Raw genomic sequence first — 14401 nt, forward strand, 5'->3', positions numbered from 1 at the left:
GGCTTCTGCTGGCGGACGGACGCGGCGCGGAGCAGCGGCAGGCAAAGCCCGGAGCGACGGAGAGCGAGCGCGGTACCCGTCGGGGGGCTCAGGGAGGGGGCCGGAGGGGGCGCCTCTTCTGCGCTAATGCCGGCGGGGGGGGGCTGGGGCGGGAGGAGGGTCGTCTCCCCCCTTGCCGGGCGATGGAAGGAAGCGCCGGTGCCGGGCGGGGGGGCTGCAGAATCGCGGCCGCTCTCGGGGTCCCCCTCCTCCGCAGCCCCCCCCCCGGGAGCGGCGCCCCATCGGGGAGGGGGCGGCGGGTTCTTCGGGGAAAGCGGTGGGGGCGACCCTCCCCCAGCCCCGGCGCTCCTTGGGGGGAGGGGGCCGACCCCTTGAATAAAGCAGAATCTGCGGTGAAATTTGCGTTCGGGGGGGGGATCGTTTTAAAAGCCTAGCCCAGAAGTTGAAAGAGCTGGAGGCTCTAAATCGCCTTCGTTAACCGCGGCTTCCCAATAGGCTACCCGGAGATGCGTTCACACTTCGTGCCAAGCCGCAAGTAAACAAGCCACCATATTTAGGTTGCATTAAAAAACCCAAAAGCATCCGTGTTAGACCTTAGCAGACAGGTGAGCCTCCCTGCAGCCTGCAGCACCAAGACCAGGTGAACTGCTAGTACCTGCTTCGGTGCCCTTGGAACTCTGCATCCAATTCTGGTCACCAGGATAAGGGGGGGGGGGAAAAGACCCCGAGACCCTAGAAATAGCGCAGAGAAGAGCAACAAAGACGATTAGGGGGATGGAGGCTAAAACGTGTGAAGAACAGTTGCAGGAATTGGGTTTGGCCAGTCTAGAGAAAAGAGGGGCCAGAGGTGACATGATGGCCCCCTTCCAGTATTTAAGGGACTGCTGCAAAGAGGAGGAGGAGGGTCAACCGGTTTCTCCAAAGGCAGGACAAGCAGCAACGGATGGAAGCTAGTCAAGGAGAGAAGCAGCCTGGAACTAAGGAGACATGTCCTGATAGAAAAGTGACCAGTGGAACAACCTGCCTCCAGAGGTTGTGGGTGCTGCATCACTGGAGGTTTTCCGGCCCCTTGTCTGGGGTGGTGTGGGGGGGGGTCTCCCGTTTCAGCAGGGGGCTGGACCACCACTCCTCCAAGGTCCCTTTTCCAACTCTGTTATTCTGTAGATCCTTGTCTGATGAGAAACTGGATAGCTCCAGATTATTTCCAAGGGCTGCCAGTCTCCAAGCAACAGCAGCCCTCACGGTTTATGCCGGGTCTACGCAAAGCCAGAGAAACTCCGGGCTTTCTAGGGTTAAATCTAAAAGCAGAGGCCCCCCAGGCAGCCCTGGGGTTCTCCTCCAAGTGCTGACAAGACCCCCTCTCTCCCCTTCGTTTTGCAGATCCGGCCCACTTCCTGGAGACCATGAGGGTGAAGTGCAGCCCAGCCATGTGTTGGACTCTCCTGTTCCTGCTGGCCATTTTCATGGACAGCGTGGCCTGCAAAGGGGGCCGGGGTGGAGCTCGTGGGTCAGCCCGGGGGAGTGCGCGGGGCACCTCCCGGCGGTCCAAGTCCGCGCCCCGTTACAGATCCTCAGGGACAGCCCTGCGCGTGGCGGCGGCCGCTGCTGCAGGAGGAGCTGCGGCAGCCGCTGCGGCGGCTGGGATGAGCATGGCGGGGCCGGACAGCCCCGAATACGGGGAGATGCAGCCCAGGAACAACACCGCAAGGAGCACTCACAACCCCCAGCCCTGGCCCCTCCTCTGCATCTCGGCCTCCCTCTGGTGTGTGGCCCTGGTGCCTCGGGCCCTCTGACGCTCAGAGCCTCTGGTGGGCGGCCTCTCGCCCTGAGCCCCCCACAGGCGATCTGGGGGGCCGAGTCTCCCTACCACGATTTACTCAACGGTGCCAAAATACATTACAACCCACTCCTGTCCTGGCTGGCTTCCCCAGTTTTTACTTACTTATTGAGACTGCCATCCTAAAGTCAATCCAAAGGGGGGGGGGAGAATGGTTAATTAATGGTTAATTAATGGTCAGTGTCTGCTGGTGGACATTGAGATGAGGCATCCCTGCCCACTCTACGTGGACCGTATTCAAATTCTTCATGCAGCTCTTTTCTAACGATTAAGACGTAAAGGCATTCAGACCTTCTGCCAAGAATTTATTGCTACTTTTATACAGTGGATCTCCAGGGAACAATCTCTCCCTCCGGTGCCTTGTACAGCAAAGGAGCTTAACTTCGGAGTCATTCCACGCCGGATCCACCCACACGGGTGCGCAGAAATTGGTGTGGCAACAGAGAATGGGTTGGACATGGAAGAGTCCGACTCAAGTCGGACTCAACTATGGGTAATTTCTGGCTACTCATTCCTCTTGAGGCCAATTTATAGATCACAAGGTAGTTGTGAGGTTCAAGTGAGGGGACAATACCTTGTCTGCTATCTTGAGCAACTAAGAAAAGCTGAATATTATCTGCTGTATCGTGTTCAAGGCTACTATTGAAAAAAATCAATTGTTTCCTTATCCTCCTCTAACCGAGAGAGTCTGGTATGTAACACGTGGCTCTTCTTTTGGCCAAAACTAAGAGAAGCCCAACGTGTAATACACAACACTCTTCTTGCATTGTGTTTTGAACTGGCTGAAGGGGCAGTTGCCGTATTGGTGCAAACATCCAAATTGCTCGGAGGCAGCCACGTTCTCCAAGTAGGCAGAAAGTGATGGTCAAGGGCAGAAAGGGTTGGGATGGGCATTGACCTAGACAGGCTGCCATTTTTGTTGTTGTTGTTGTCATGAATGTGATTTTATTTCCTGTGGAAAATCTTCTCAAATGCCCTTGCAACAGTTGGAAGATGCTGAAAACATCTATTCTCCTTTTGGCTGGGATATTTCTGCCCTCAAAGTCCAGTAAAAAAATCATTTTGGGGAAGCAACTAATTGGGTCGGCCACGTCCCTTGAACCAGACCGCCACGTTTTTGAAAACATGCCAGAGTTTTCAGAAATTCAATAGGGAGATTCAGGTCCAATAAACAGCTTTGCATAGTTAATATGACATTTGCTGCCCTCAGATATTATGAAGGCTCTTGGGATGATTATAAAATGGATGAGACAAATGTGTGGAGCTATTAGACTTGAAAGACAGGCATTCTGAATTGCGTAGAAGAGATGGGCAGCTGTGAGAGAAGGCGGCATTCTCTGGACACGAACCTTCCCGATGCAGCCGAAGGGATGCTGGGTCACAGGGAATGCTGCTCTGAATAGACCTTTGCCCTGATTTATCTCATTCATCAACTCCAAAATGTTTAAGAAGAACTTTTCCATGCATTTCAACACCTGCGATGTCTGGGTGCAAAGAGAACTAGGAATGGTTCCCGATGTTCATTTACCCGCTGGTGTTCAGTTCATTTAATAAAAGTCACTACAATAGCCTGATCTGTACGTATCATATCTTGGATTCTAAGGTTCTGGGGAAAAAAGCACAGGTTTTGCTTCCAATGACGAGCGGGTGAAGACGTTGCAGCAAATGTAAACTTTTTTTTTTGCACTGGATGGTGTGTACGTGTGTGTCTTTGTGTCAGCTTTTGACTCCCGTGGAGCACTTGGACTCCTTCCTGCAGTTGCAGAAGTGGTTTGCCACTCTGATGAGACAGCCTTTCTGCATTGGGGACCGGTACTCCGCTTATGATCAGGGACGATGCCAAGATCCTTTCCACAATCCGTACGCTCAGCCAGGCGTCCCTTGTGCCACCACAGGGCTCTGGTGTCTGTGGAGACTCTCCATCATCCAGGTCACGGTGGTCCCACAGGTGCTTTTCCAAAAGGCAACTGGACCTTCTTGGGTTTTTTTCCTTGAAAATGTTTTTCTTCTCATCCAAGAAGTTTCTTCACTTCAGAGGCCCAGAACTGAAGAAGCTTCTTGGATTAGAAGTGAAACATCCTCAACGGAAAAAACCCACAAAAGTCCAGTTGCCTCTTGAAAAATGATGGGGCAGCGCTTTGATCTTCCCAGCTGCAGTGGAGGGAGCCAAAGGGGCTTATTTTTTCCCCCCACCCCCGCATTCATACAGAAGAGGCCCCCGGAGACGGCCTGTCTTCTGACAGCTGTTGGATGACAGGAGCCAGAACTGGAGTCATCGGGAGCAACCTGAGTTATTCTTGGCAGAGAAAAATCAGTCGTGTCTGTCTCAACTTGGATTCCGACTTTGCGGAAGGACCTTGGGATGGGACTCCAGCAACCGCTTGTCATGATATTTTGAATTTGGGGGGGGGGGGGGATTTGTACATTTTGAAGATGTGTACAGGAAGTATCATGAGACGAAAGCCGCCATCTGTTTTATGCGACCTTTATAGTATTTCGCCGTTGATTAGAAGAGCGTGTATTGGCCTCTGCCTTGCAAAAGACAATCAAAAAGCTGACTTGATACAAATTAAGACTTTTATCAGAGATAAAAAGGGCTGCAATTTGGAAAATAGAATAATAAGAGTCAGAAGGCACCTTGGAGGTCTTCTAGTCCAACCCCCTGCTCAAGCAGGAGACCCTATACTGTTTGGGACAAGTGGCTGTCCAGTCTCTTCTTGACCACCTCCGGAGGGAAGCTGTTCCACTGGTTAATTGTTCCAACTGTCAGGAAATTCCTCCTTAGTTCTAGGTTGCTTCTCTCTTTGATTAGTTTCCATCTGTTATTTCTTGTCCTGCCTTCTGGTGCTTTGGTGGAACAGTTTGACCCCCTCCCCTCTTCTTTGGGGCAGCCCCTCAGATATTGGAACACTGCTCTCTCCTTCATGAGTCACTTTTACATGTTCAATTCATTGTTTTATCCTTTTTCTGTGTCCTTGATGGAGTTATACTGTTCTTTCTTCCTTAGCAAGAGGGACGTTGGTGCGATAGCAATGGAAGAGCAAAGTTAAATTGTTTATTCATAATATCCAAAAAGGGAAGCCAAAACTATGGGACACAGCTCTGTTACAAAACATGGGATAGCAATCATTTAACTTGCAACAACGTATTAATTTCGTTTTAAAATAGTAGCATTTGTGAACCAGGGCCTATGTGGTTTGAATCAAAGCAATGCAATCTGCTTCAATTTTTTTTTTAAAAATAGGAGATAAACAATAGATCTCTCCAGCTATTGCTTTGTCATCCAAGGCAAGCTGGTGCCCATCCCCTGAAGATACGGTACGGATTGGAAAATAGATATGAAATGATCTAGGATTAGCGATGTCCAAGGGGAGACCCTCCCAAGGGAAGCTTGCATAATAACCCCTTGCCCCCAAAAGGATCAGCTGCAAGAGCCACTTTGACACTGCAAGGCCCGACCCAGCTGAGCTTCTGAATAAAGCAAACACCTCCACAAAGCAAACACAGGGAGTTGTCCGTCACTCTATACACACCTCTAGCCCAGCGGTATCGACAAAGTCACACTGGCCTAGCCTTTCTTAAGTGTTGCTCCTACCTCCTGGTCCTGGTAGATCCTTGGAACTTTCCAGAAGAAAACTCCAGAGCAAGGTCACTCAAGGATCTCACTCCACTTGATCGAGCATTACTTTCCCCAGAAGCCCTTTACGGAACGTGTAGATAAACTCACAGGCTGCCGCGTTGTAATCGGGGACCGATACATTCACATTCCCTGCCAAAAGAAGGAGGAGAAGCCTCAGTGCTCAGCCCAGATGGCCTTTCCTCCCCAAAGGGGGGGGGAGAAACACCCCCCGTCTCTGGAGGGTCAGGCCCACCCGGTTTCCAAAAGCTGACCCTCCTCCGCTCAGCATTCACCCCTGGGCTCCCTCGTGGAATCTGCCCTCCCTGCTCAGAAGCACCCGGTTTCTGGGCACATGTGGCTTCCTATGGACCAGGAGGACAGGACTCACCTGTGCCAGTCAGGACCTGAATTTTTTGCACCTTGCCCAGGTGCCGTGCTATGCTTTTGAGTACACTCCCCACTTCGTCGCAGGGGCCACTCAGCCCGTAACGCTCCACGTAACTGCAGAGTAGGAGGGAGAAGATCCAAAAAGGGGAAGCCAAAAGTATGGGACACAGCTCTGTTACAAAACATGGGATAGCCCAGGGTCCCTCTCACCTGAACTGCTGCTGCTGGTTCAGAACATAGAGAAGATAATCGGCGATGACCTCCACTCCAACCAGGTGATCGAGAATTGCCCCTGAGCAGAGGAAAAGCAGGCAGTCAGTCAGCAGGACAGGAGAACGTGACGGTCGTCCTGCTGGCCAAGCAGGGCAGACAACCCAAAGAGTTCCAGTCATAGAGGGAGAGAGCAGGAAAATCAGACTTAAGGTGGATGCTAATTTGGAGAGGATGCAACACACCTGAACTCCGCAGACATCAAGCAAACCCTGCAGAAACTAGGCTCCCAGGGCTGCGGAAAGAGCAAATGTCACCCCACCCTCCACCCTGTAAGTTCCACTCAAGGAAGCGTTAGGCTGCAGAAAGGAGCAGAGGGCTGCCCAGAAGCGTCGCAGGGAAAGAGAAGTCCAGGTCAAGAGAGCCGGGCAAAGCGGTGGCTGACTGGCCTACTTCCTTGGTAACAATCCCACTCCTCTGCCTTTCTGGGCTCCTCCAGCAGGGCCCAAGGGACCCCTCGCCCACCAGCCCTGTCGTCTACGTCTCCGTTTCCAGAAATCCATTCGGCTGCCTGGCCTGCCTTTTCTTCGAGGGCTCCGGACAGCTTCCATGGGGGATACGAGGCGGTGGGAAGGAGGGAGGAGGACCAACCCAACATCTCCCAATGAGGTTTCGCGGTTGAGGGTGAATTTGAATCTAGTTCTCTCGAATCCGGTCCAAGTCCTTAATCTGATTTATTTATTAAATGTGTATGCTCCCCAACTCTCTACCTAGCAGCTCTTGGACAGCTTACGATACTCTAACAGAAGACAATAATTATAGGAATCAAACCTTAAACCCTCAGGCATTAAAAACTAAAACCTTAACATTAATGTTAAAATAGCTAAAAACCAAGGCGTAGATGGGGTGGAGGTGAGCTATATTGTGCTGGCCTACCAGCCACCTCCCAAATGGGGTGCCCCACATTGGCCCCACATTGTAAGACCACACCGAGTCCTCTCACCACATAGCGCCAGCTTCAGCCCTGTCTCAACGGACTCAATTTGGGGAGACAGCACCCCAGGCGTATCCAGCAAATACATGAGGGGCTTTTCAGACACCTGGAATACGAAGATATCAGATTCAGATTTACAATCTCAAAAGCTGCCCCAGAGAATCATGGGACACGACGGTTTGCTACGGGTTTAAGAGATGACTGGAGACATCAATTTCCTTTGCGTTTTTGGAGTTACCCACCATGACTAATAAGAGCAAGGTCGCTCAACCAACTTTTAGGCCTAAAACAGGATTAAACTCTCAGCATTTAGAATCTTCAACCACGACATCAAAGTGGGTCTCAGGACATAAGGCACCATTGTTTGAGACCTATTGCTTTAAAAACAGTTATAATGCAGAAACTGGTTACCAGATTTGATTGCAATTCTTTATTTCTATGAAAGCCTGAAATGTAGGCTCAATTTAATCTTAAAATTATATAGACATGCACCTCTAGGTCCAAGGTGTTGGGACTATGCCACGTTATTAATCTCCACTATCCCTTCCAGATAGTCCTCTCTAATGGGAAGGAAAGAGGAAGCCACTCAACTAAGAACATCAACCCTACCATCGGTCAGTGGCAAGAGAGAAGATGGGATGAGAAAGAGGGGGCATCTACCAAGCTTTGTTGAAAATGACCAGCTTTTTTGGGCACCTTCTACCTTGCACTGTATTCAAGGGTTCGTTACTTAAGAATCAGCATTTCAGATAAGAACCCAAATCTGTACATTTGTCCCCATTTGGCGCAGAAATCATTGGATTACCTGGATCTTGGTCAGAACCGCTTTGGTTATACCGGGTGCCCCACCAACCGGCGCAGCTTTTCCTTTGGCGCAGGGAAAGGAAGAAAAAAACACAATTATGTGCATTGAAGATGGCAGCGCTTAGCATCTTCTGTTGTCACTGTCTGAGGAACTAACTCTCCCTTTGCTTTAGGTTAGTAATCGACCACGGCCAGAAGCGGAACTTGGCTCCTGAGGTCAACCCAGTTATCCATCTCTTCCCTGGCTACCAAGCGGGGATGCCCATCCCCCGTGTCCGAATGTCAAGACTGTTTTTTTCCACCACTGCTGGATGGATTTCTGAAAAACTGCAGCACTTCAACAACTCTTGCCTTGGCTTCCAAGAACTTACTTTAAAAACTGGGTTTTTAAAGAAGTATTTCAAAAGAATTAATCACTAATCACTAATGTGAAACATTCTGCAAAGTGGAACCAGACCAGCGCTGTTTTCAGATTATAACCATGCCCACGATTGTGTACCAATTCTACTGGATGTTCCATTTAAATGTATCGATTTGTTTGATCAGAAGCCACAGGAAATACCTTTTTTGAGGTGAAGCTTTCTCAGTGAATTGATGATTGAGGATTTCCCCACATTTGGCACACCGATTACCATGATGTTGTTATCCACATTCTGGAACCAATAAGAAACAGTTGAAAGTAACCTTGAAAACACATTTGGCATGGACAAGAAAGAAACGAAACAGGGGTGGCAGCCCCAATTGTTGACAGATTTCTACAGAGGGACATATATGGAAACATCCTTCCCAATATCTAGGATCCCATTAACTTCAGGCCAGCGATGGTTGAAACCTGGGGTTGTACCAACCCCTAGGAAACATTTCTTCTCTCTTTTGGGATGCTTATAAGGCTGGAAAGGCGCAACCCACAAAAGCCCACTCTGTATGTGCTGGAGCCTTTGCGCTGAACATTGGTTAGGCATGAACGTCTGTTCTTAACGAAATCTGCATTTCAAAAAGAGATATTCCCAGCTGCTGGAAAAGATGGAAGCCAAAGGGGCTAATCTTTTAAAGCATAATGCAGGAAAATACTAATTTGTTAAGCTAAAATTTAGAATTTCTCTGAGGAATTTGTTAATAGGAGTATATACTAAATAGAGAGACCATGGGTCCTCTAAAGAAAGTCTGCTTTGATTCATTATTGTCTTCATCCAGGCAATTATTTGCCATTTTATTTAATTTTAGCAAACCACTTCTGAGAAGCCCAGCCAAGAAAGCTGCAGGGACTTCTCCAGGGTGGTCGCCAAGACTAAGGTGGAGGTGCACAAATAGGCCCCCACCCACCCATAAAGGGAACAATGGGGTGCTAATAAATCCCCCTAAAAATGATCCAGTTCCACACATCAGGAACATTGCCACAGAAAAGAGCAGGATAATCCTTTTTGCTATTAACCAAGTGGTTATTTAAGTATGAAGGAAAAGCACAGCAATGCTTTTGTCATTCAGAATGTCCAGTTTAACTCACCTCTGCCCTCAGATAACGCTGGCTGTTTTTGATCAGTCCCGTGAGAATGGGAATAAGCTACAATAAAAGAAAAGACAGATTCAGTGGAACTGCAGGTCTGTTTTGCTCTTGGAAGGGGGAAATAAGGCTACATGCCTACTTCTCTTTCTCTCTTTCCCTCCCTCCCCAGTAGCTCTTCCATGAGGTAAAACCGATTAGAGCCAAGGTCATTAATTCATTCATTCAAGAAATGTACAAGGCTGCCCAGCTCCACGATTCCTTTGTACCCACGGCTTTGCTTTATCCTTCAATGAATAGGGGGAATGGTTCTAGAATAAAGAACTCTCCTTGTCCAGCCTCATCATGATAGAATGTAATGTTGCCCATTGGAATTGTACCTTCTTTATATTTTCGTCTGTTAAGCAGTCGGTGAAGACAACGTGCTGCACACCTTGCTGTTCCAAGAGCTCCAGAATTCTCTAAAAGTGCATCAAAGAGATTCACAAGAAGTATTAGTGTGGCTATTATAATTTAGATACATTATAGCCGCCCAGCCTAATGAAATGTATTAGTAAGGCAAGAGGCTAATTAATCTCTTAATTAATCAATAAGGCAAGAGCCTGATGAAGAAGCAAGGTGTTATCAAACAGGCCAAAGCAGACCTGAAATTTGAACATCAGACACAAAATAAAAACAGCAAGAGCTCAGATTCCCTACTGCGAAGTTAGCATGAAATGTTTGACAGGACCAACATTCCTGTCTAATCTAAGCTAAAAGAACGACTGCCCCCCCCCATATCCTTATTTGGGCGTTTTTCAAACTCTGGTGCAGCCTGCAGCGTATGTAAGAGGGAAAACTGACAAGACTCTACTTACCGACTTATGGGTCAGATCTGCCAAATCCATTTTATTCAACAGTAACAAATGTGGACGGATGCCCAGGACCTCGTTCAAGACAGGATTCCGCCCGGAAAGCGGAATGTGCATGTGCTAAGGAAACAAAGGCCCACAATCCAGATGCACAATGAAGACTGCATTTTAAATGAAAAACGAAGCGGTAGGTGAAGGCAGCACCGGAGCCCAACTCCTACCATTCTCAAATTCATAACTTGGGAAGCACAAAGGAAATTATAGGCTGGCCAGCTTAATGTCTGTTCTAAACAAAGTGGCAGAAATGGGAGCCAATGGAAAAAAGCAACTACCGCAATCCTATTGAAGAACAGTTTTTGTTTGAAGAAAATCAGCATGAATCCCATAAAGGTAAATCCTGCCTCACCAACGTAAAAAGCTGGGGAAACAGTGGAAAAGGGCAGCCGGTGTTTCTAAAACAAAGGGCTGGAAGTCAGAACTGAACAAAATGCTGGGTTGTGAGCCCATAAACACAGTTCCCTTTCCCAGCAATACGATGTGCTACTTATTGTTTACCAAGGGCACGTTCTCATGACCTGGCTTCTACCTCATGGTCACCCCACTGCTAAGGCAGCCCAGGTGTTCTGGTATAGAAGTGATGTTTTGGCCCCCCAAAATATCCCACATGGACAATCTAGGGTATCTGGAAGAGGAAGACTGAGATGATGCAGGCGGGGCATGTGGTCTGCTTGGCTCCAACTGGGTGGTCTCTGATCCTGCCCATCTCCCTGCCGGGTTTTGTGGCTGTTCTTCAGCTGAGAGACAGCACAACCCACAGCATCCGACAGGTGATGTTGGCCTCTCTTGTGGACAGGGCAATGGTGAACACAGAGGAAGCTGCCTGCCTGTCTCCAGATACAGGAAGCTCCCAGAGGGTCCACCCCATGGCATGGCACGGATGGAGCTGGTGTTCGAGAGCAGGAACGGTGTGTGTTCAGGATCCATCTGTTGGGTGCTTTGGATGGCAGTGCCTCTCAATCCATGCCGTGATCTCTTTCAGATTGAGCGATCAAGGTTCCCATTAGGGAAGAAAAGGGGTCCAAAAATACATTTATGTAGACAAGAGCCTTCCGGTCTCCCACACAGCCAGGCCAGCAGGGGCAGAGCTGGTGGCTGGACGGAAGGAGGCAGGTCAGCGATCTCGAGTGCATCATCTCAGCCAGACACTTCCATGCACCCCAGATTGTTTGCACAGAATAGCCTGAGAATCCTAGGGCTGGAGGGGGCCTCGGAGGTCCTCTAGTCCAGCCCCAAAGGCACCACACCGGATGGAATGGCTGCCTTGTGCCAGCATCACCCGGCCGGCCATGAGGCAGAGGGGAAGGCTCGGGTAGTGTGTGCTGGGCCAAGGAGGCTCCACGGACGCGCTGCAAGCGGGGACCTCCTCGCCCTCAAAGCCTCTCTCCTGGGGGGGGAGTGTCTCCTCAGCTAAAGCCCCCCAAGCGGGCCCGGCGGAAGGATATGCGGGCGTCGTGCACCTCCAGCAGGCCGTCCACGGCTCGCAGGGTCTTCCTCATGTCCTTCAGCCCTGCGGGAGGAAAGAGGCGCCCTCGTTGTTGCAGCCGCAGCCCCGCCGGAGCAGGAGGCGGCCCCGCGCCCTCCCCGCCCGCCCTCCCCGCCCGTGCCTCGCGCCATGTGTCCGGGGAACCAGCGCGCCACGTCGCGGCCGCCGCAATCGAAGCGCTCCCGCCAGCCGCCGCCGCCGCCTCCGCCCGCCGCCCGCAGAAGGGCCGCCAGCCGCATCCTCCGCCGCCCGGGGACCAAGGCTGCGGGGCCGGCGCTCCCAAATGACGACACCGAACTCCTCGGGCGCGCCTGGATGACGCCCGCGGACGCCCCGCCCCGCCGGAGGTGGGGCGCTTGTGACGCCACTGCGGGAGGGCGTGGCCGGCGTTCAGTCGCCCCACCGGGAGGGCGGCCGGAGGAGGAGGCGGCGGCGGCGGGCGCTGAGCGCTGGGCAGCCCTGGAGCGCGAGGGCGCGGCGGAGGAGCCCCCCCGGGGGGAGGGGGAGGTGAGGCTGCCCTCCGGCGCCCGCGGCCCCACGAGCCTCGCGGGGGGGAGACTGACGCGTGTCGTCCCGTGGGCAGGAGCTCGACCCCCCCCCNTCTATTTATCTTTATCTATCTATCTATCTATCTATCTATCTATCTATCTATCTATCTATCTATTTATCTTTATCTATCTATCTATCTATCTATTTATCTTTATCTATCTATCTATCTATCTATCTATCTATTTATCTTTATCTATCTATCTATCTATCTATCTATTTATCTATCTATCTATCTATCTATCTATCATCTGTCTCTCTCTCTCTCTCTATCATCTGTCTGTCTATCATCTATCTATCTATCTATCTATCTATCTATCTATTTATCTTTATCTATCTATCTATCTATCTATCTATTTATCTATCTATCTATCTATCTATCATCTGTCTCTCTCTCTCTCTCTATCATCTGTCTGTCTATCATCTATCTATCTATCTATCTATCTATCTATCTATATCTATCATCTGTCTATCATCTGTCTCTCTCTCTCTGTCTATCATCTGTCTGTCTATCATCTTTCTATCTATCTATCTATCATCTGTCTATCATCTGTCTCTCTCTGTCTATCATCTGTCTGTCTATCATCTTTCTATCTATCTATCTATCTATCTATCTATCTATCTATGTCTGTCTGTCTGTCTATCTATCTATCTATATCTGTCTATCATCTGTCTGTCTATCATCTATCTATCTATCTATCTATCTATCTATCTATCTGTCTATCATCTGTCTCTCTCTGTCTATCATCTGTCTGTCTATCATCTTTCTATCTATCTATCTATCTATGTCTGTCTGTCTGTCTGTCTGTCTGTCTGTCTGTCTGTCTGTCTGTCTGTCTGTCTGTCTGTCTGTCTGTCTGTCTATCTATCTATCTATCTATCTATCTATCTATTCACCTGCCCACCTCAAATGGGGGGCAAAGGCCCATCGTTGTCCCCTCGGGAGACTCCCAGGATTGCATCTGAGCTTGCAAAATCCCCCTGAGTAACCTCCTCCCCCCTCCCTCCTTCCAGCCCCCCGGGATGAGCCCCTGTGAGGACGGAGACCCCTTGGCAGGGGCAGTAGCAGCTGAGCTGGATCTGGCCCAACCCCATCAGGAGCAGGAGGAGAAGCCCATCCCAGAGGATGCTGACCCGGGGCAGCTGCCGCCGGTGCCTGCCGAGGAGGAAGCCGCTCTCCCCAGGGGCCACTGCCAGGCCTGGCTCCTGGCCCCGCTGGAGGACGCCCGGTTCCTCATCTGCTGCACCAACTGGTACTAGCGGCTGCCTGACCGGGCAGCACCCCGGACAGCCTTGGAAAGGCCCAGCGTCCACCCTGAGGCTCCAAGACGCGTCTCTTAACAGGCTCCAGATGGGCGGCTGTTATTAAAACACAGGCAGCGTGACTGGCTTTACTCTGCACAGGCTGCGTTTGTGCTATTTCCTTGTTTGTGGTTAACTTAATCGCAACTTCCCATATCAATTCCCAGCCACCTTCTGGCAGGGGATGGTGTTGGTTGTGTATTGGACCTGATGGTGGTTGGGTTTTTTTAGATGTAGGGGCTGATCATCCAGAGCTTTCTAAAATCACCAGGTGGAGATTTTTTTCTGCTGCTTTAATTCTGACTATATTTACACTGTGCACTTAAGCATGGCTACCTTAGCTGAATAACAGAAACTCCAACTTTATGGATTTACACATTGTGCCATGTGGGCTATAAACTCTGGGCTGGGTATGCACAAAACAAACAAAAATGCAAATGAATGTGCCTCGTGAATAAAGCTAAGGTTAGGCTGAGAAATGTAAAAAATGATAGAGCAAATATTTAAGGCACATCTACTCCAAGATTGGAGTTGGAGACCTAGCCAAAGACTTTTGTCCTGCAAAAGGACTGGTACGAAATAACAGCAAGAGGAGTCTCATTTTTCTTCAAATGAGAAGAATACGCTCTATAAATATACTCTAAGCTTTATTCCGGATACTTTGAAGAATTTGAGCCTGGCATAAAAAGACTTTTCTCTCTGCATATTTATAAGTCTGAGTGGACAATGATTATAACTTCTATTATCATTGTAAGATTAACTAAGCAATGACAATGTCATAAAATATTAAAAAGATGATTAATGAAC

General features: G+C 49.6%; 2 protein-coding genes across 2 annotated transcripts in view; both read right to left on the reverse strand.

Moving 5' to 3' along the window:
• CHUK (component of inhibitor of nuclear factor kappa B kinase complex) overlaps positions 1 to 683 on the reverse strand; it is a 16118-nt gene extending 15435 nt beyond the window's left edge. The window contains exon 1 of the mRNA XM_015820443.1: positions 656 to 683. Within this exon, the coding sequence (XP_015675929.1) occupies positions 656 to 683 (28 nt within the window). The remainder of the gene's footprint in view (positions 1 to 655) is intronic.
• Positions 684 to 5079: 4396 nt separating this feature from the next.
• Positions 5080 to 11892, reverse strand: MTG1 (mitochondrial ribosome associated GTPase 1). The gene is made up of 11 exons (XM_015820444.2): positions 11868 to 11892; positions 11706 to 11770; positions 10210 to 10314; positions 9733 to 9813; positions 9356 to 9412; positions 8414 to 8504; positions 7853 to 7914; positions 7057 to 7153; positions 6054 to 6135; positions 5845 to 5957; positions 5080 to 5606 (listed from the first exon to the last, which is right to left on the reverse strand). Exons 1-11 carry the CDS (start codon positions 11875 to 11877, stop codon positions 5500 to 5502), a joined length of 870 nt encoding a protein of 289 aa, XP_015675930.2. The 5' UTR covers positions 11878 to 11892; the 3' UTR covers positions 5080 to 5499.
• Between the last annotated feature and the right edge of the window lie 2509 nt (positions 11893 to 14401).

Source organism: Protobothrops mucrosquamatus, unplaced genomic scaffold (genome assembly GCF_001527695.2).
Source record: "Protobothrops mucrosquamatus isolate PMUCROS unplaced genomic scaffold, P.Mucros_1.0 scaffold1130, whole genome shotgun sequence".
NCBI lineage: Eukaryota > Metazoa > Chordata > Lepidosauria > Squamata > Viperidae > Protobothrops > Protobothrops mucrosquamatus.